Raw genomic sequence first — 22,598 nt, forward strand, 5'->3', positions numbered from 1 at the left:
TTTAAGTAAGACTGGAAAAAGCTGTTTGTTTTTTTTTCTCTTAAGTACGATTGGCTAGAGTTGTTTTCTTTCCTTTAAGTAATACTAGATAGAGTTCTTTTTTTTTTCTTTTAAGTAGGATAGGCTGGAGCTCCCCCCCCCTTTAAGTAAGACTGGATAAAGCTGTTTTTTTTTTTCTCTTAAGTACCATTGGCTAGAGTTGTTTTCTTTCCTTTAAGTAATACTAGATAGAGTTTTTGTGTTTTTTTTCTCTTAACAAACACTGACTAGAGTTTTTCATTTTATCTTCTTCAACTTCAGTTATAGTGTCTACTTAAACAATAATTCAACGTGCTTCTTCTGAGCCGATTTCAAATCACCATTCTACTCGTAGATTATGTAATCGTCTCTCGTCATTGTAAGTATAGGTATACACGGGTGTGTGCCACATTAAAAATGTGCCATGCTACCCCCTTTTCCCCGTGCCGTAATTACTAGCGAGTCAACTTGGGAGTGATTTAGTGCCCTACCTTGACAGTGACGGACCACGAAAGAATGAACTACAGAACCTGCTGATTACTGCGCTTCAGTTCCGGGAGCTTTAAGTGTGGGTTGCCGCTATGCGTGTTCTCAATTCCAATCACCCCGTTTTGTTCACCCCTCTCAACAGTCGGTATTTTGTTGAGACTGGGGGAAGGGAGGCCTGTGAATGCTTACATACGAGCTTACATTAGGTTGGAAAGAAGGCTGCATTAAACTTACAGGCAAATAACTTGTATAAACATCGTTGTTTGCCCAGAATTGTTGGAATGTGGTGACAACACAATTCTAATGGTCACTATGAAACACGGTTGTCATTTTTGTCTAAGTTGCTTGAAACAATAAATTAAACATTCGTGTCTTTTATATATGAAATCACTTGTAACGGAACAAGTTTTTTTGGGAACTGGTCACGAACCTTGAATACTCAGAGGCTAACTATAAAAATTAAGAATTTTGAAGTAAACAAGATTTGTTTATCCTAGCACCTGTATTTGATATTGTTAATCTATTAGAAACTTTGGAGTTTTTTGTTGCTGTCAGTGTTATTAACTGCAATACTACATTATTGTCGAAAATAAAAACAAGTTTACTACCGACGTTTTGATTACGTAACTCTAACAAAGGAAAAAGAACAAAAGTTTATATATTCATGTTTTTATCACTTATGTTTCGTATGCCTAAATCGCAGAGGTAACCCTGGTGAGATCACTTTGAGAAAGTTTGTTCCGTAAATAAACTGTTTACACAACTATGTCAAAAGCTGATAAATCAACAACTAAAGAAAAGTCTATTAATTAATTTTATTCTAGATTAGGAGTTGTTATTGAATTTTTATACACCCGTTTAATTACCGTGTCACTGATATATCCGATAAGTAGTTAAGTTTACTACGTGCGTTTTTAACAACTACAACTTGACATTTTACATATAATTTGGACTCGTAAACCAATGTTTAAAAGTGTTATTCATTTTTGCCAGGGGTCGTTACATTTTCCCCTAATCCGGAGAACCCAGTGCAGCAGATATAAAGGTCAAACTGACGACGATTATAATTATGTTTGGGTTCGAACCTATGCACAAGCCTTAGGTTTATACAACAAAAAGTTAATGTAATATAAACTAAATAATCTTCTAAACTAAGATGTCAATTGGTGAAACTTCACGTTTAGGCTTAGGAAAGAAAATTGGTGGTTCAAGTGGTATTTGAAAGGGCTCAACTTCAGAAGCCAACCAACATGAACTTTTCTTCCAGAATAATGACACTACACTCAACATTCAATTGTTGTTGTTGTTGTTTTACAGCTACAGTACGTTTTTGTACGTGTATTTTTTAACCCGCAGACTTCGCTTGAATGAGGAGAAAAGTTCATAACTTAAAAGGAAATTCAGGTTGTAAAAGTACACCTAGTATCATTAGGTGGAAGTGGGTGGTACTTTTAAAACAACGGCTCTTCCAGACTTTTATATTGTTCTTTTTTTTTACCATCACATTTACTTGATTGGTAAGCATGTTTTATATATGAATGTCTTTACATTTGTAAAACGCGTCTCATGTATAATCATTACTTACAGCTTGTCTTCTACACATTCTCATTAGAACTTTAATAACGCCTTTCTGAACCATAAGTATGTAATTTGAAGGCCATTATTGGTGTATAAAGACATCAATGTAAGGTTATGGCTTCTTTAACATCCAGTCTTTGTTAACACTTTTATATAAAGGAGCAAAGCACGAATAAAAAGGAGTTCTCTTCTGACCAGTTTACTGGTTTATTATTTAATTAAGCCTAGCCTTCTGTAACTTTAACCTACAAATATTAATTGTCTGTAGAAATTTACTAATGATTACTTCTTGAGAATGTCCAGTCTTCCTAGTTGTCATTGGTCTGTTGGGTCGCAGAGAATACATTAGATCTGATTAGATCAAAAATGAAGAATTATTGGTTTTAGTCTTCCTAAAGTGTGGCTTTATAAAATTTGGACACTGCTATCTCTTCATCAGACATTCATCACCTAATTAAATTCTCACGAGCCTTCCATTATGGCGGGTATAACTTACACGCGGAACTCCTACAAGCAAAAATACCTCACGGACAGTATTAAAAAAAAGTTACAAATTAAACAAGCAAGGAAATAGGAAAAAAAATCAAAATATTCTTAGGTGGTAAATTAAACTCCAAGTTACGGACCCTCAGTCAATACTAGATGTTATTTAAATATCATATTAGTCGTACACTTAACAACTCACGGCTTTTATCGAATAGTAATGAACAAGGAGACGACCTAGGCTACAGAATATGGCGTTGCACATAGCAAAACAACAAAGAATTTTCAACACCAGTAATTGGACACAAACGAAAGATATTTCATCCGGAATGTATGTAATAAAGGGGCCTGTAACCCACATCTGTATTTCCCCCCCTTAACCAGTATTTGTTTTATCGTAAGACAAGGAACTGTAGCTACCGGTAAGAAGAACCACTGATTTTCCAACACGTCCCAGACCGGTTTAAACACAGGTGCAAAATTTATAATCTACTGTAGTTGAATCCCTGGGAGTATTAATGGACGTAGACTCGTTTGTCCCGCAGTATTCTGCGGATTAAAAAACACGTTCGTCCAGCTACAAACGTTGTCACGTGACTATCATAAAATCGAATTGATAACCTGCGTAGACAATAGTCTTCACGAACAACATACTTTATGAATCACATCTGAATCTGCACATCGTTCCCTCGTGAGCATCATGTTATGTAATCTCGTTACGCCTCAAATGAAATATTCCTCAACAACATACGACAGCCGAACAAATGGAATTATAAGAGGATAATTATCTGAATGGCCCCGGCGTGGCCAGGTGGTTAAGGCACTTGATTTGTAATCCGAGGGTCATGGGTTCGAATCCTCGTCACACCAAACATGCTCGCCTTTTCAGCCGTTGGGACGTTTTAATGTGACGGTCAATCCCACTATTCGTTGGTAAAAGAGTAGCCCAAGAGTTGGCGGTGGGTGGTGATGACAATCTGCCTTCTCTCTAGTATTACACTGCTAAATTAGGGACGGCTAGTGCATATAGTCCTCGTGTAGCTTTGCACAAAAATTCAATCCAAATACATGACAAAAATGTTTCGGCCCAATTTATGTTGCTTCGAAAAGGGTTAAATGAAAGAGAAAACACTTTTTAAATAAGCTCTAAAAGACGTCATGGGTGACTTACGAAACACAGTAATAATGTGTCTGGAGAACATATGGTGCATACAAAACGTATCATTACTAAATTAGCACACACAAATAATCACCTAATGTAATTAAAACGTCATAAGCATACAATACTGTCAAGTTATGCATATCACTATTAATATGGAAATAGACGTCACCATAGTAGCTACACTTACACTCAATCAAGATGTTGTACTGTTGACATAATGCACATAGGCGTCACCATAGTGGCTATAATTATACTTAAGAAAACTGTACAGCTGAGGTAATGTATATAGACGTTACCATAATGACTACAGTTACACTCAATCAAGCCAGTGAATATCTGTCATATATAGACGTTACTATAATGACTACAGTTACACTCAATGAAGCCAGTGAACATTTGACATATATAGACGTTACCATAATGACTACAGTTACACTCAAACCGCTGTACAAATGAAACAATGTAAACAAACGTCACCATAGTAGCTACAATTACACAAGTTGCCCGTATTTTTGATATAATATATAACTGTTGTATAGCTTATATGTGTCAGCAGAATAGCTATTGGTTCACACAGCAGATATAATACTCAAATGACACCAACTGAAGGTTATAGTTGTTCTAAAGCCATTCGTGTTTGTGATAAATGGATGTCATCTAGAAGGTTAAGTTTCATGGATACCGAATTTCCCGTTCCACCAAATTCTCCGCTTACAATACGCACTTTTCACAGACAATTATTCACTCCATAAACTAGCGTTTCGGTTACGGGCCATCGCAGATACATGTCTAACGAAAGTCAGTCATGTTGAACCATTAACTTCTTCGAGCTAACAGCGTTGTTAGTAATATTGTTTACAGAAAAGCAAAACAATAAACTTACTTTGTGGCCAGTAAAATGTCCTTTCTTCGGTAAATATCATTAGGGTCTGCGATGTTCCGAGACAAATATTCTGCTACTTGACGCGAAGGAAATTCGGTTTCACAGACGTAACCGAAATCCCTAGCAAGGTGGATCGCTTCCCCTGGAAAATAATAATGAAGATCTAGAGACAAAAGTGGCTAACTTATGAGAACATTTTAATAGTAAACCTGCTGGTAAGTAATAAGGTTTGGAAGTATTACGTAACATCTTCTCAAGGGTCTATATCGTATACACATTTATTGTTTTTAAACAAGGACACAGTATAGAGTAGAATTTCACGGAAAATGTTACGTGGAAAAGGAATCCTAACCAAATAATATGAGAGTTTTGTAAAAACTAAGAGCTAATATTGAAATTCTGAATACAAATTCTCACCTTACTTTTGTACTGAAATGTGATTTTAAGTATAAACATGGACAATTTTTTTTTCTTTTTAATTTCGCGCAAAGTTACACGAGGGCCATCTACGCTAGCCGTCCCTAATTTAGCTGTGTAAGACTAGAGAGAAGGTAGCTAGTCATCACTACTCACTGCCAACTCTTGGGCGATTCTTTTATCAACGAATAGCAGGATTGACCGTAACATTCTAACGCCCCCACGCTGAAAGGGGGAGCATATTTGGTGTGAAGGAAATTCGAACCTGCGACCCTCGGATTACGAGTTGATTGCCTTATCCGCCTCGCCATGCCGTGCTAGGTGAGCATAGTTATAAACATTTCTGGTTAAATACGTCGAAACCATAGTACCAGTGTTGGCCAAAGACCAATACCAAGGACATGTTTAACATAAAATAAAATACTAACTTTTTTGTGTTATCTGATGTTTGTATCTTTTTCTCGTGAATTTGATCTTCCAAATGACTTTTATATCAAAGAACTGAATAGAAATTAATACAAATATCTTATATTAATTTATAGAACCAACATTTGTAACATACAGCCTATTACAAAATAGGATGCACTTCTGCTGTTACCAAAAACAGACAGAAAAACGGTAAAATTCTAAAGTAATTAGTGGTATTTGTTTCATTCTTGTTACAAAACTTTTGTCAAATTAAAACAGTTCAGCTGGATATTTTAATGTATATTACTGAAAAATTACTATCCTAAAATTGGTCATGATGTAATTCGAATAACCTCACGAAACTTTTTCTAAATTGATAGACAAATCAAATCGATGAAAGATGGCAAAATTTTTATTTGAATGCACTAGCAGAATGAGTTGCGGCAGTTGTTATAAAGCGAGCTGTTTAATTAACCGCTTCAGCTTACAGATTGCTCATCAGTTAAATAACAAGTACCAGGTTCGAACCTATGGTCTCTTTACGAATCGAATTTTGACATATTACATCTGTAGTTATTAAAGTCTTCCTTAACCTGAATGTGACCTACGAAGGTCGAAACGTTGTTCTCTCCTTATCAATAAAAGTGTTAATACCCATACCAACCGTTCTGAGATACAAAGTCTTCCTAACCTAAGATATTAAAAATAATGTATGGTAACATATAGAAAATCTAAACACTTAAAACTTTGTTGCGTTTTTGTTCCCTATTCTACTTTACTAAATAAAACTAGCGAATGAAAACAGGTGATTAACAACATATAAGCCAGTCTACTTGTTGACGTTAAAACGCTTATGGCTGGCTGTCTTTGCAATTGACAATAACAAGAATGTACTCTGGTTACAACACCTGGCGACCTGGAAATCCAAAACAACCTTATACTAATGTTAATTTTCTGGCGCCCCCCTGTGGTTTGATCGACTTACCTTCCACTAAGGACGTCAGCAGGGTGACGTTAGCTGCTTTTCGCCTTCCTGCGGGAAGATTCAGACCAATCTTCTCCAGTTTGTCACGAAGGCACTTCCCTCCGTTTTTAGATTTGGCCCTGGAGAAAGTAAGAGATAAAGCTTAGTTACAATGATAGACCAAGCAATAAACCTGCTTATTTCAACTACAAACTGTATACACAGTACTTGAAGAAAAATAGCAATAAAATAGGTCACAATAAGTAATAAACCAACACCAGCCAAGCATCTTTTATATTTTATTATTAGCAGTATAAAGAAGTAATATTTGATATTCTAGATATATTCCAATTTTAAAAGTAGCTGTTTTAATAGATTATTATTAGCAGTATAAAGAAGTAATATTTGATATTCTAGATATATTCCAATTTTACAGGTAAACGTTTTATATTTTATTATTAGCAGTATAAAGGTGTAATGTTTTATTATCTTAGATATATTCCAAAGGTAGACCAGAGTATATTCTATTGCTGCTAATATTAACTTGTGTAAAAATATCTGATAATCAAGGTCTCCAAAACTGAGACTTATGTGCAAAATGTATAAAATATTTATGAACGTGATTAAGAATAACCGAAAAACTGTGTTCACAAAATTTGAAAAACAACTTATATTTATTCTTTTCACCACTGTATTGACGATGAAGACAATAAATCTTTCGCTTCTAAAAAAGTAAAGAAAATAATTTTCTTCTGATATGTAAGAATTGTCACATCATGTGAAAACTAATGTTCAACAATAGAACATTACGAAAAACTAATCAAGAACGAAGTACATAAGTAAATCAAGAAGCAAACATCCATGAAAAGGTTCCATTACTGAGTAATAAATCGATTAGTTGGCTCAAAAATCTCATATTGAATAAGCGTTCAAATAAGAAAACAGAGCATTAACTCCGTATATCAAATTACGGTGAAACCAATATATACAATCCTATACTTTCTAGATAAAACATATTCAGTTTTTCACACAGGTCTTCACTCACTTGTTTTTATTGACAAGCAGCTAGTAGTGTTATAGTTTTATCACTATATAAGGTGTATATAACTTACGATAAGTATTTTTACCCAAAGTCGATCTCTGATAGATAAAAAGATTCATATTTCCTTTTCATGTAGTAGCGAAGAATTTTGGCACAATATTTTACTATGAACCAGTGATGTCAAGGACTATAGAAGTTCCCATTCATACACGTCAATATACTTTAAATTTTCTCAAGTTTCATACTTATTGGTTTTGATATGATCCTGTAGTCACGTGCCCATCCCAGTACCAGTAATGTTCAACAACAGCTAAAAACAAAGTCATTTTTAGGTCCATTTAATCCAGTTGTTAATATCTTTTCGTTTGGCCTACGTGTAGTTTAATATATAATTACAACTGATTTCGTAAAGTTCATGTTTTTATTCATTCATTGTTGGATCTTTAAGTGATTTTAAATTAGATATTTTGTTCTGGAGAACGAACACTACATGGTAACTTTCACAATCATTTCACCGACGATGGAAGATAAGAGGTGTATTTCACAAATCCAACTTGATAATATTTTAACAGGAATAGTTTAAAATTCCAATTTTACATGTACTTTCATTTAACGGCAACACCTATAGGCTCGTAACATATTTCTGTAGCTACAATAGTTTCCTTTAAGTCAGAACACATATTGGCAAACCCTTTAAGCATACCTGTATGGACCATTACTGATCTAATGGGAGATTAGGTTTACAACTTACGCTACGCTTCAACTAAATTTTTACTTTTTAAACGATAACATTTAAGAAAGCAAACTCGCTACTGTTAAAGTACACAACTATTACAGTTCCTTTTGTTAACGTTTACGTAGCTTACATAAAATCAAGTATTTGTCAGCCACATCACGACAGTGTCCATCTACAAATTTTCTATACCACATTAGTTTTGTTGCAGCTTTTATATAGTTTTGTCTCTTCAAAAAGTATCCATAACTATATTACTTAAGATAAAGGAAACCTTATTTCATTTAACACGTTAATAAAATTCACATTAACTTCGAGTATGCAATTTTTTAACACAGTTCCTGCTAAATAGTGCTTCCGTAAGATTAACTAACTATTCTCAAATATGTTCTAAAGGTGAATCTTGAACATCTAGTAGTCTAACGTTTGATCTATTGAAAAATTTGCGATTAATGAAACATCTATAGAACTTTTTTGTTTCGTTTGAATGTCGTGCTGAGCTACTCGAGGACTATCTATGCTAGCCATCGATAATTTTGAAATTGTAGACTAGAGGGAAGACAGCTAGTAAACGCCACCACATACTAACTCTTTGGTTACTCTTTATTAATGAATAATTGGATTGATTGCCACATTAAAATGCTCCCGCGGCTGAAAGGACAAGTATGTTCGGCGACGGGTATCGACCCTGTGGCACACAGATTGCAATTTGACAGCTTTAACCACTAGGGCTAAGGCTACGTTGAAGAAGAAACAATGGCTGTGTGAACAAAAATCACACAGTTGAGGCTTCCACAGTACATCAAATACAATAAATAAATATATCATCAATAATGTTTCATGTGTTTTCCGTCAGATATTTGTCAAACAGCCAAATTATTATAGTTCGATACAAACATTGTAGACCAATTCCTAGTGCTCAACGGTAGAGTATAAAAAATAAAATGCTAAGGAAGACATAAAACTTAACACCTATATTGTTGCCATAGTTACAAGTAAACACCCTTACATGTAACCACGACTACTTTTATCTTAGAGCTACAATAATTTTGTTCTCTTTTTTCTCCTTTAAGGCAGGTTTTGGGAACGTTTTGGCGTGTATGTAATTAAACATAAAGCTACACAGTGGTTTGTCTGCTTTGTCCACTGTAGGTACTGAATCTCAATTTCAGCGTTATAGACCTCAGACTTATAGTTGACCCATTGGCAAGCCAGCATCCTTTTGTTTGTTTGTTTTTAGATGCAGACTGTGTTTATGTAGCACACCTATAGTTTTTTCTTATCATCAAGAAGACTGAAGACAAATTCCAAAACAGTTTCTATCCCAAACACAAAATGTAAAAGATTGAAACAAACAGTACTCATAAGTAACGTGTGAGAAGACTCAAGATGGCGCCCCAGATAGAGAGTTCACTTTAGAAACAAAATACTGGAGTCAGAAAAGCAAAAATATTCCTCATAACTAACATGGGTGATCGAGAAAACTTACTTACAATGAAATATAAAAAATTGACTTATTGAGAAAAATTAGAGAAAGTTATTCTTTTAAGTGTTAGCAAACTTTCCACTAATTTGACATGCCTGGTTTCTTACAATAAGGTTCCTAACAGCACATAACAGTAACATATATGTTCTGTTAAAACATTATTCTATCAGTTTCACTTTACACAATACAAATAAGAATTTCTTTGTTTAGTTTTTACAAAATCAAGATAGCTACTTTCTAAGCAGAATGTAACTAGGAAAATAATTCTCCAGTACTTGGAGATCTTATTATGAGCAAACATTACAGTTCGTTTTGCGACACTAAAGGTAAGAAAATATAAAGCACCTTTAGAGGCTATGTGTAGTTCTGGCGAATGTTTTTTTAAGATTTATTTTAATAATAATTTAAAACATTATTGAAAAATTCGAGAATTTTTCTCAATCATATCAATGATTGTTTTTGTTTATCAATACTTCCAAATATTTTTCTACTGGTAATCAAACATTAAATGTCTATTAAGTCGTGGTAATACAACTCAGCATTTTTCTATTGGTAATCAAACGTTAAATGTCTATTAAATCATGGTAATACAACTCAGCATTTTTCTATTGGTAATCAAACGTTAAATGTCTATTAAATCATGGTAATACAACTCAGCATTTTTCTATTGGTAATCAAACATTAAATGTCTATTAAATCATGGTAATACAACTAAGCATTTTTCTATTGGTAATCAAACGTTAAATGTCTATTAAATCATGGTAATACAACTCAGCATTTTTCTATTGGTAATCAAACATTAAATGTCTATTAAATCATGGTAATACAACTAAGCATTTTTCTATTGGTAATCAAACGTTAAATGTCTATTAAATCATGGTAATACAACTCAGCATTTTTCTATTGGTAATCAAACATTAAATGTCTATTAAGTCGTGGTAATACAACTAAGCATTTTTCTATTGGTAATCAAACGTTAAATGTCTATTAAATCATGGTAATACAACTCAGCATTTTTATACTGGTAATCAAACATCAAATGTCTATTAAATCGTGGTAATACAACTCAGCATTTTTCTATTGGTAATCAAACATTAAATGTCCATTAAGTCGTAGTAATACAACTCAGAATTTTTCTATTGGTAATCAAACGTTAAATGTCTATTAAATCATGGTAATACAACTCAGCATTTTTCTATTGGTAATCAAACATTAAATGTCTATTAAGTCGTGGTAATACAACTTAGAATTTTTCTATTGGTAATCAAACATTAAATGTCTATTAAATCATGGTAATACAACTAAGCATTTTTCTATTGGTAATCAAACGTTAAATGTCTATTAAATCATGGTAATACAACTCAGCATTTTTCTATTGGTAATCAAACATTAAATGTCGTGGTAATACAACTAAGCATTTTTCTATTGGTAATCAAACGTTAAATGTCTATTAAATCATGGTAATACAACTCAGCATTTTTATACTGGTAATCAAACATCAAATGTCTATTAAATCATGGTAATACAACTCAGCATTTTTCTATTGGTAATCAAACATTAAATATCTAGTAAATCGTGGTAATACAACTCAGCATTTTTCTATTGGTAATCAAACATTAAATGTCTATTAAATCGTAATACAACTCAGCATTTTTCTATTGGTAATCAAACATTAAATGTCTATTAAGTCGTGGTAATACAACTAAGCATTTTTATATTGGTAATCAAACATTAAATGTCTATTAAGTCGTGGTAATACAACTAAGCATTTTTCTATTGGTAATCAAACATTAAATGTTTATTAAATCGTGGTAATACAACTCAGCATTTTTTCTATTGGTAATCAAACATTAAATGTCTATTAAGTCGTGGTAATACAACTAAGCATTTTTCTATTGGTAATCAAACATTAAATGTCTATTAAATCATGGTAATACAACTCTGCATTTTTCTATTGGTAATCAAACATTAAATATCTATTAAGTCGTGTTAATACAACTCAGCATTTTTCTATTGGTAATCAAACATTAAATGTCTATTAAATCGTGGTAATACAACTCAGCATTTTTCTATTGGTAATCAAACATTAAATGTCTATTAAGTCGTGGTAATACAACTAAGTATTTTTCTATTGGTAATCAAACATTAAATGTCTATTAACTCATGGTAATACAACTTAGCATTTTTCTATTGGTAATCAAACATTAAATGTCTATTAAGTCGTGATAATACAACTCAGCATTTTTCTATTGGTAATCAAACATTAAATGTCTATTAAGTCATGGTAATACAACTCAGCATTTTTCTATTGGTAATCAAACATTAAATATCTATTAAGTCGTGATAATACAACTCAGCATTTTTCTATTGGTAATCAAACATTAAATGTCTATTAAATCGTGGTAATACAACTCAGCATTTTTCTATTGGTAATCAAACATTAAATGTCTATTAAGTCGTGGTAATACAACTCAGCATTTTTCTGTTGGTAATCAAACGTTAAATGTCTATTAAGTCGTGGTAATACAACTCAGCATTTTTCTATTGGTAATCAAACGTTAAATGTCTATTAAATCATGGTAATACAACTCAGCATTTTTATACTGGTAATCAAACATTAAATGTCTATTAAGTCATGGTAATACAACTAAGCATTTTTCTATTGGTAATCAAACATTAAATGTCTATTAAATCGTGGTAATACAACTAAGTATTTTTCTATTGGTAATCAAACATTAAATGTCTATTAAATCGTGGTAATACAACTCAACATTTTTCTATTGGTAATCAAACATTAAATGTCTATTAAATCATGGTAATACAACTCAGCATTTTTATACTGGTAATCAAACATTAAATGTTTATTAAATCGTGGTAATACAACTCAGCATTTTTTTATTGGTAATCAAACGTTAAATGTATATTAAATCATGGTAATACAACTATGTATTTTTATTTTGATAGTCAAACACTTATGATCTGCTCCAGCGCTGTGCACTCACCGTCTAAGAACTCCTCCGAGTAGCGACGCGTTGAGACACTCTGGTGGAGACAACCGGCGCTGAATTTCTCCCACTGTCACCTTATACTTGGATGTGGAGCTGAGAAGCGACAGCCGTCCCGGAACGGAACAGAAAACATCGGCTGGGGATGCCGCTCCTCCTCCTAGAAACATGCTCTTATGATTCTCACCGTTGCGGGGTTTGATACCTGTTGACGAAGTAAAGAATTTCGACTTTCAAGCACACGTCAATGTAAATATTTGGACTAACAGTGGTTTTTTTCAAATGATGAAACAGAAATAATTCTGTATTTGTTTGATTGTTTTAAGTGCAAAACTACACAAACAATGCACCGTCTTTGCTGTATACACCACAGAGGTCAAACCCCGAAATTATGAGGTACAAATAAGGTTTCAAACTTACCGCTGAGTCACCATCGGCAATGTTAAGATGTATTTATTCTCATTGTAATTTAAAAAATAACGTTAAATAGGCTTAAACGGAACTTACTTTAGTGTTGAAATCTTTGAAACAGCACTTTTCTTTGTCAAAAGTTACACAGGCGGAACAAAATAGTAATTACCGTCTTGGTTAATATAGTTCAAATCATGATATCAATTACAAAAAAATTCAAAAGTGATAATTTTCACGAGAGTGGCGCCAAAGACACTAAAATGACGTCACATACGGGACACTTTACTTTGCAATTGGTATTATCGTGACGTCACTAAAATGTGCACATGCCATAAATCACGAGAATAATTGTGCACTGTGCAGGCTACAACACAAAAAGAAATATGAACTTCAGAAGCAAGAAATAAAAATATCCGTTACTCTTAATTCTGATTTTATTTGCTCTTGAAACAGAACACTTTCGGTGATCCTGCGCAAGTACATTTAGTTAATAGTTTATATTAATGTAACATACGTACTTAAACGACAGCCACATGCGTATTTCAGATCATTTTGAAAAAGAAATATAAGTAAGACAAACTTTAAAAAAATAATTAATTTTGAAAACAAATTATATAAAAACGCGATGAAAAATTATATTATATGACCAAAACAAGTGTTTGAAATTTTAACTGAGAAAGAAAAAAAAAATCAAGTGCTTCCTAAACACTTACCTTTCCTGATAACACTATTGTGATCCCCACCAAAAAGGTTGTTGGCGTCCTCTACTGGCGTTGTCTATAGGAAAACAAGTAAATTGGTAAATAAAACATATCCTATCTGCTTAATTATCTACCTCTGGCGTGGTTAGTGATATATGTTTCACTTTAATGAACTAGTGAATAATAAATGTATATATTATAACTCGTTCGGCTAGCTAGTGAAATTTGAAACATTAACCTGGAGGTAAATACAACCTCTTGTCCCATACACACACTCTGGGGATCGTCTGGTAATATAAGTATGTTGATTTTCTAATAAAGTTTCTGTGTACTGGCTAGTAATAAGAACTAAACTATGGATTATCTAATACTATATATACTATATTAATTAACATAACAGACCAAACACAAAAGACTACAGCTACAACATTGAGAGTAAAGAGTACACTGGGTTTTGGAGGTGGCTGAAAAAATATAACCCACAATGAGGTGGGGATACACCTGCTACCAGTCTCAACGTCCGTTTGACAGTCTCACATGTTAAAGAAAAACATACATGTCAGTAAATCAAGATGTGGGTGTTCAACCCTACAACGTCTCACATCTATATCACTCTTCCCTGCCTGCAGACATCTGTGGGAAGATGACTGGTTTGAGAAGAAACAAACATAAAACAAACAAAGTAAAATAGAAAAAAATCGAAAATAAGGTTTTACCAGTAGGGATAAATAAAACCTGAATCCTGAGGTTGACATGCCAGTCCTTGTTGTTAAGACTTCTAGATGATGTACTCCCACCGATTGTAGGTGCTACTTCCACAGTCACTTCCAAAACCCAGATTACATTTTATGCCCTACGTTATAGCTTGCACTCTGATGTTCCTTTTTATTTCTGCAGCGTCTTTAATTTCGTTTGTTGTTAAGGTTTGTTTTGTTAATTAGAATATTTTTCATCACAGGTTCGGTTTCGCTGTTTGAAATGATTTTTGCTTGATTATCCTAGTACTATGTTTTCTATACATAAGCACACATATATTAATTTTAGACTGCATCTTAGACAGTGGAATAATCTATATATATAAATTCTGTGGTCTATATAATAATTCATTCATTGTCCTTGGACCCTGTATACATAAACTCTACAGTGTGTCTAATATTGTATATATAAACTTTAACAGTGTAACAATATGTAATCAAACACTGTACACTGCCTAATTATCCGTTACGAAATTATTATTAATAGCTGTTTAGTTCCAAAGATTTGACTAGAATTATTCATTCAAACACTATGAAGTTATTACTATTTATGAAAATCGACAAAATAATAAAAAATATATAATGAGTACATTCTTTAATATTCAATACAATGGTAGAAATTAGTGTATTTAGTTCATTAGAGCATATATTTCACAATTTGATCTCTTTTTTTTCTTTAAAAAAAGGTATTTGAAGAATGGATCGTAACCTAACAATCTGGAATAAAGTGAAATAACAGTACCACACCTTGGGATACTGGAAAAATGGTTATAATCAAGTGTTGGGGTTCTCAATGATTATGAATGGATCGTAACACAACAATCTGGAATAAAGTGAAATAACAGTACCACACTTTGGGATACTGGAAAAATGGTTATAATCAAGTGTTGGGGTTCTCAATGATTATATCAGTGTATAGAAATAATAAATCATCTCAGTTTTACACCTTAATAAATGTATATATAGTCCTAATCAGTATAGCCTACCTTAGTTGCTTCCCAGTTACATAGCAGTATGTCTGCGGACTCCCACCGTTAAAATCCGGGTTTCGATACCCGTGGTGGGCAGAACACAGATAGCTCATTGATTAGCTTTATTCAAAACAACTGTATTTAAGACAAACCAAACTACTTGGTTTGGGTACATGAACTCAACGAGTCCTCCACAAAATTTGACTAAACTTGTCAATATTAAAACTACTGAATTTCTTATTTTTACGTAATTGGATGATTGAGCTCGTGACGTCATTTAACAGAGGTTCACAGATAGTCAGTACATTCAAAGCCAGATATCAAAAATACGTTTAATATAAAGTAAAAAAATATTTTAATTTCAACTTCCAAATTGGCTTTCTTATATAACCTATACTTCATTTCTCTAGAAACAGATTTGAGGGCTAATTGAAGGTCCTATTTGAATACCAAAATGATATGCATTCAAAATCGTTTTTCGTCAAAATAAATAAAGTTACAAAATGCTAAATTTCGTTAATTCCAAACAGCCAAAGAACTCTCTTGCATAAATGATGACTAGAATAAATATCTGAATACAGAAACAGAGTGCACGTTTTTTTTTGTGTTTGTTTTAGGAAACTCTTTTTCCTATAATGAGCAAAGCTCTTAACGACCGCCAATAGGCGTTTCCTGCAACACGCTAAACCTATCACGGAATTGACTCATATAGGTTGACTCGTTCTTGATAAAAACGCTAACTATATAATGTAACAAAATAAAACAAGAATACAAATTAACGTCTTTTTGAGAACTACCCGGATCTTCCCTTAACACCTTTATTCCCTATTTATATGTGTGGTTATCGTATCTGTTGGAGGCTAGCGAACCATCTCGTTAATTATATGAGGATATCCTTACTTCCATTAACCTCACTCCAGAATACACACAACGTTCAGATGATATTGACCTCAGGAAAGTTCAAGATGGCGACCTCAATATTAAGAGAACAAAATTCTGATGGATTAAACGATACCCCTGCTGTACTGATTATCAGACGTAAATCAAAATATGCCCCCTACCCACGTCCCTGCTCAGGACATTTCTGTCGAGAGTCAAATGTGGAGAGCCAGAAGAAATCTTGTAATAAAAGACGATATTTATAAAGGAGACTAAGAAACTTATTAATGCACATTTCAAAATATTCTTAACTAACGAGGATATCCCCTAGAGCTTCATGAGGGGAGGGACTAATTATATATAGTCTTATCCGTTTCACTTTAATAACCAGAGTACATTGTTGGGAAACTCAAAACGTTGCCGCTTTGCAAAATTAGATTGTCACAAAGGAAAAATAAATAAAGACAGGTCATAAACTATAACTTATGTCTTCTATATGTCACTTAGATATAACGTACGTTTCGCATGTACTCTCAGTTGTTTAATACAAATTTCAATTGGAACAAAGAACTTTACGAAGTTACAATATCTAAAAGGTTTTTTTTTTGGAGTAAAATATTTGGATTACAATATATTAATAAAAGACAGTCAATTAGAGCGCAGTTTGTTTGTTTTTGCTGTACAACTTTAGAAACAGAAGAACAAATTGGGAATCTCTTTACTTTAAAAGGAATTATAACAGAAACAGTTTTAAGTTTTTTAACCTGTTTCGAGTAGCAATGAACCGAATTTTAGTGTAACCTGTAAAAAGCCTAATTGGACTGCCATTGTTAACTCTGAGTTATCTTACATACTCTTTATGTGCAGTAAATCTTACGATTTCGTCTTTTCATAATAAACGTATATTACACATTTAATCAAATAAACAAACAAATTACGCACAATTACTGGGTATTCGAGTAACGAACGCTAAGTTAGGGCTAATATAAAGACAGTCTCAGCCAATACTATATCTGGCGTATCCCAGTCGGCCTAGGTAAAAGGCTCTCGTCGGACCAGGATGAAATAGTTATAGTATGGATAACATACTATTATACATTCTTATCACCTCTCACTCAAACATTTTTAATAATAATCTTGAACTGGCAGACTAAAGTAAAGGCAGCAAGTCAACCTGCTCTCTTACCGAGTATGTCATGTCCGGCACAGTCTTCGACTAAATAAATCAGCGGTCGCGCCAAACATGCTCGCCCTCCCAGCCGTGGGGCGTTATAAGTGACGGTCAATCCCACTATTCGTTGGTAAAAGAGTAGCCCAAGAGTTGGCAGTGGGTGGTGATGACTAGCTGCCTTCCCTCTAGTCTTACACTGCTAAATTAGGGACAGCTAGCACAGATAGCCCTCGTGTAGCTTTGTGCAAAATTCCAAAACAAACAAACAAACAAAATAAATCAGACACAAACAAGCGAAGTATATTTATTGTCATTTTGAATTGTGAATAACCTATTTTATAAATAATTCATATTTAAGTGTTTTTACGCATTCAGATGTTTAGCAAGAGAAAATATATCTTTCTTTCCTTTTAATTTCATAATGTAAAATTCTTAAAGATAAAATAATGTGATTAAATTTGACAAAGTCAACTTGTCAACATTACAGCTTTTTTTTTTTCTGCCAAAAGACACTGTATGAATTTTTAATATTTTCTGAAAATTTGTGTTTCGAACTTAATCACCCAAGGAAATCTTCATGAAATATTGAAATGCGTCTTGAAAAACGGTTCTTTGGAAAATATCGAAGGAGCTTTGTTAGTTCACGCGCAGGAACGAACATGTTAAAGCCATATATTTTGTGAATATTAGACCAGCTAAAGAAGTTGGGGTTGCTGATGAATTTGGAGCAAAGCAACACGAGGGATATCTGCGCTAGCAGTCCCTAATTTAGTAGTGTAAGACTAGAGGAAAACAGCTAGTCATCACCATCCACCGTCAACTGTTGGACTACTTTTTCATTAACGGATAGTTGGATTGACTGTTAACATTATAACGCTTCCACGGCTGTAAGTGCGAGCTTTTTTGATGGGACAGGGATCCGAACCCGCAACCCACAGATTGTGAGTAGAGTGCTCTCACAACCTGACCATGTTGGGCCCTAAATAACTTAGAATAATGTAAACGGTACGAAATCTTGGTCTCCAAACTATAACATATCTGAATTATAATATTTGGACTTTTAAACTTAAGTTTCATTGAATACATGTTTGCTCAGTTAAAATAATACGAGATAGAGCTGCGTCCTCAGCTTGTAAATGTCTTATTTGAATGCATTGGGCTAGTACTTACACACACAAAAGAATGGCAATTTTAGACAGATATTACCACAAAGGTGTCTCTCAACTTTTAGTTGACTTCCAAACAGCTTTGACCCAAGTAAGTCTTGGCAGACACGATGGAGGAGGGAGGGATACATATATATAAAAGCATATTAGAAACATACCAAAGAAGCCATTGCCCCCTAGCATTGCAACAGGTACCGGGCCTCGGGCTGAAAACACCACACCTAAACATATGCGGCTTTCATGAATGGAAGGTTTAGCCTCCTAAAGTGCATAGAGTCAACAGGTGCCCCGTCGCTCTCAGATTTTTTGTCCTTCCTCATTTCCCTCGAAGATAACAATTTCTTGTGAATGAAACCAACCAGCTGTAACTGATCAAGTTATCTTCGCAAAATCCATTTAAATTTACAGTTTTGCTTATGATACAGTTTACTAATAGAAAAATATTGACTCGGGTCATTTTCACTACTCATGAGTTATTCAATTATTTTATTGTAGTATGGAATTGTAGCAATTTCACGAGGTAAAAACATTCCTCGCGGACCTAAACTGCTACTTCAATAAAGTGGTTATTAGCGAAATGTACCGTATCATACGAACAACTGGATGTCTTTCAGCAACAAACATCTGATTCCAGTTTCTTTGGCAAATATTTTATAATCAATTGCATATTGACAAACTATTGCAAATAACCGATCATCTGAGGATCACGAATTACAAACGACATCGTTTATTTCCAAACCAACAACTTGGAGATTTATAAAAACGTTTCTCTAGGTTTGCCATTAAAAATAACAGATTAAGGTTTGTTTAATCCAATATTAAAGATGAGTAATGTATATTTAAAATATATACTATAAAAAGATATTAAATATAAATCCCAAATTCCTTTAAAACAAATCTTCCATTAACCAGGATGTTTATAAGGTAATGCAATATAAATTCATGCACTGCATAAAAATTAATACATTATGCAAAATACAAAATAATGTACATCACATTGTGCAGCTAACACAAGTAAAATACATACAACCATTAATAATCGACGTTTACATCAGACATTATCAAAAATAGTAGAATATAACCATAAATAACGAGAAAAACTAACTCCAAAACACTTAATTAATCAGCATACGTTTGTTTACAATGGTAGTTTTTAAAATCCTTTAAATTCATCACAGCACATCATTCATAGTGGTATGGCTAAGTACAAGCATGTTGTATAACACATTGGTTATAAAATGATCTTTATGTGCCACATACAAAAATAATAAATGCGTGTCAATTCTTCTGTGTCGATAGGTAGCAAAATACTTTTGGTATTTAACATAACAGAAAATTTGTAAAACGTAAATAAAAACTTAAAAGTATGAAACAAGAACGAAAAATGTAGTGCATATTGTTACATAAGCGGTGTATTTTTATGTTGGTATTGTTTAAGCTTTCTTTGTTTTCGAATTTCGCGCAAAGCTACACGTTAACCATCCCTAGTTAAGCAGTGTAAGACAAGAGGGAAGGCAGCTAGTTATCCCCACCCACTGCTAACTCTTGGGTTACTCTTCTACTAACGAATAGCGGGATTAATGGTAACATTATAACGACTCAACGGCTGAAAAGGCAAACATGTTTGATGTGAAGAGGATTCGGACCCGCGATCGTTAGAGTACGATCCGTCATGACGAGAAAACCCACTTGTAGAGAAAAATATATATGTAAAAACGGCTGGTTTGGGCAGAGAAAGCTCTATGTAGAGAAGCGAACTCTACATAGAGCTTTCTCTACCCATATCAGCCGTTTTTACATATATACGTTAGATTACGAGTCGAGCGCCTTAACCACCCGGCTATACCGAGCCGGCTTGGTTTGTAATTGCATTTGCATTGGCGGAAGCTTTGAAACAGAAGTGCACGAAACCTCAGGCGAAAACATTTGAGGCAGTATCCGAGCATGTGTACTTGAGACGGATTTAATAATTTACGTATAAGCAAATATGTAGATTTCTTTATATGAAAACGATAAGAACAATCCGATCAGTAGATGTTTTGGTTCAAAAATAAAACATCACATATATGTGTATGTATATTCGTTGTTCAGGATTTAATAATTGGTTTTCAGAAGTTTAAAGCTTACACTTGTCTCAACCATTTTTAGCGCCCCTGAAAAATGTTGAAGTGAACGGCCGTGGAGATCTATAAATAACATAGCATCACAGATCCATCCTTGACCCTGGCAGCTCTCGGCAACAGGTCGGAATAGCTACTTCTGAGATAGCGAAAATCACGTCATGTGACCCTGGAAAGGTCAGTGAACTGAAGTTAAGCGGTAATCTTTACTAAATTGACCGTCACTAGAGGTCTTAGCCCCACACCGTTTTATCAAGTTTACTGGCCTCAACTTGAGCACGAGATGAACAGGCAAATATTATACACTCGACAGATAACGAAATGGTTACCATGGCAGTGTAAAAACTGAAATCTTATTTAGTGCTTGGCGTTTGCAGAAAAAAAACAAAAAACAAAAAACAAGTTTATCCTTAGAAGATTCAATTAACGAGCACCGAACTGAATATTCTAAATGTTTGGCAATCATATTTTAGGACACTTCTTTTTAGACAAAAAAGTATATTGCAGATTTATTATTAATTTATTAATAATTCATCGTTCCAAAAATACACATCTTCAATCGTGCAAGTTATCAGCAATTAGAAAACGATTTGATACTGCACAAACCATAGAGAAACGAATCTCTATTTTATGTTCTATTTGCAACTTTCAAACCCAAGTTTTAAACGGTGTTACGTGTTTACATTGAACGAGTGTGAAATATATAAGTTAATTACATGTGAGATAATAACCCGAAAAATCCTCTTGAAATCTTATAGATAACAGTTCTAGTGAAAGGAACCACCTAATCGCTTGTATACTTTACTGAGGGTGTTAGAAACTATTTATGTATCTCAGAACTGCTGATATGGGTGTTAACACTTTTGTTAATAAAGCAGAGAACAACGTTTCGACCTTTCTAGGTCATTTTCAAGCCAACCTGAAGGTCGAAATGTTGTTCCCTACTTATCAATAAAAGTGTTAATGCCCATATCAGCCGTTCTGAGATCCATTTTTATTTCAAATGGGTTTCTCGTCATCAGGAAACTATTTATCTAACTTCACGCATCTATTGTTTAAAATTTCATTACACTTCTTGAACCTAAATAGAATAATAAATCCTTGTTTCTTAAGTAAAACTGACTGATCTGCCAACCAATAAAAACAGAATACTTTTATCACTGGTTTTATTTTTTTTTAAATCGAACGTAATAGCACTGCCAAGAAACTGACGAATAACAACAGATACTCACGTGTTCATAATGAAGACATACTGTACTACCTCGTCGCAAGTTCTAGACAGTACGTTTAAACAGATAGTGAATAGCAAACATTAAAACTCTATCGTGTGTGATAAATAAACCTTTTCTGACAATAAATGTAAAACAAAATTGGTCTTGAAAATCGTGACAAATTGGCAAAACATACAAATACTAACACATTCTACGATTTTATTCTAAACACTACGTTACGACCTAACGAGTTTTCAGTAACTTTTCTTACTTTATCTGAAATAGCTGTTGAAATTAGAGGCACGCAACTTAAAGGTAATAAAACACATAAACATTAGAGTGAAATATTGAACTACGTAAACTAACTTTCTCCAAACAAATGACTAAATAAATGAGACCTTTCCGATATGGTTCTACAAAACAGCATTTGTACCATATTTCGGTTATCAGAACTTTATCATACCTATATTAACATCTTACTTCTAAGTAACAATGTATTTACCCAAATGCGAAAACAAACTACCTGTGGACCAGATCAGTCCGTT

The 22,598-nt window shown here is 33.5% G+C and overlaps 2 protein-coding genes across 5 annotated transcripts in view; one reads left to right on the plus strand and one right to left on the minus strand.

The window, feature by feature from the left end:
* Positions 1-15,510, plus strand: part of LOC143237316 (uncharacterized) — a 50,106-nt gene extending 34,596 nt beyond the window's left edge. The window contains exons 2-3 of one of the 2 annotated variants that reach the window (XR_013020007.1): positions 12,628-12,917; positions 15,222-15,510. The gene's annotated coding sequence lies outside the window, so the exon portion shown is untranslated. The remainder of the gene's footprint in view (positions 1-12,627; positions 12,918-15,221) is intronic. The other variant, XR_013020004.1, reaches the window with a different exon arrangement.
* The window catches only part of LOC143237314 (transcription factor AP-2-epsilon-like), a 170,455-nt gene that overhangs the window by 6,502 nt on the left and 141,355 nt on the right, over positions 1-22,598 (minus strand). For all 3 annotated transcript variants that reach the window (XM_076476424.1, XM_076476425.1, XM_076476423.1), the window contains exons 3-6: positions 13,793-13,856; positions 12,666-12,873; positions 6,424-6,542; positions 4,614-4,755 (exon numbers count right to left, since the gene is read on the minus strand). In XM_076476424.1, coding sequence (XP_076332539.1) covers positions 4,614-4,755; positions 6,424-6,542; positions 12,666-12,873; positions 13,793-13,856 — 533 coding nt within the window. The remainder of the gene's footprint in view (positions 1-4,613; positions 4,756-6,423; positions 6,543-12,665; positions 12,874-13,792; positions 13,857-22,598) is intronic.

The sequence above is a fragment of the Tachypleus tridentatus genome, chromosome 13 (assembly GCF_004210375.1).
Source record: "Tachypleus tridentatus isolate NWPU-2018 chromosome 13, ASM421037v1, whole genome shotgun sequence".
In the NCBI taxonomy this organism is placed as follows: Eukaryota; Metazoa; Arthropoda; class Merostomata; order Xiphosura; family Limulidae; genus Tachypleus; species Tachypleus tridentatus.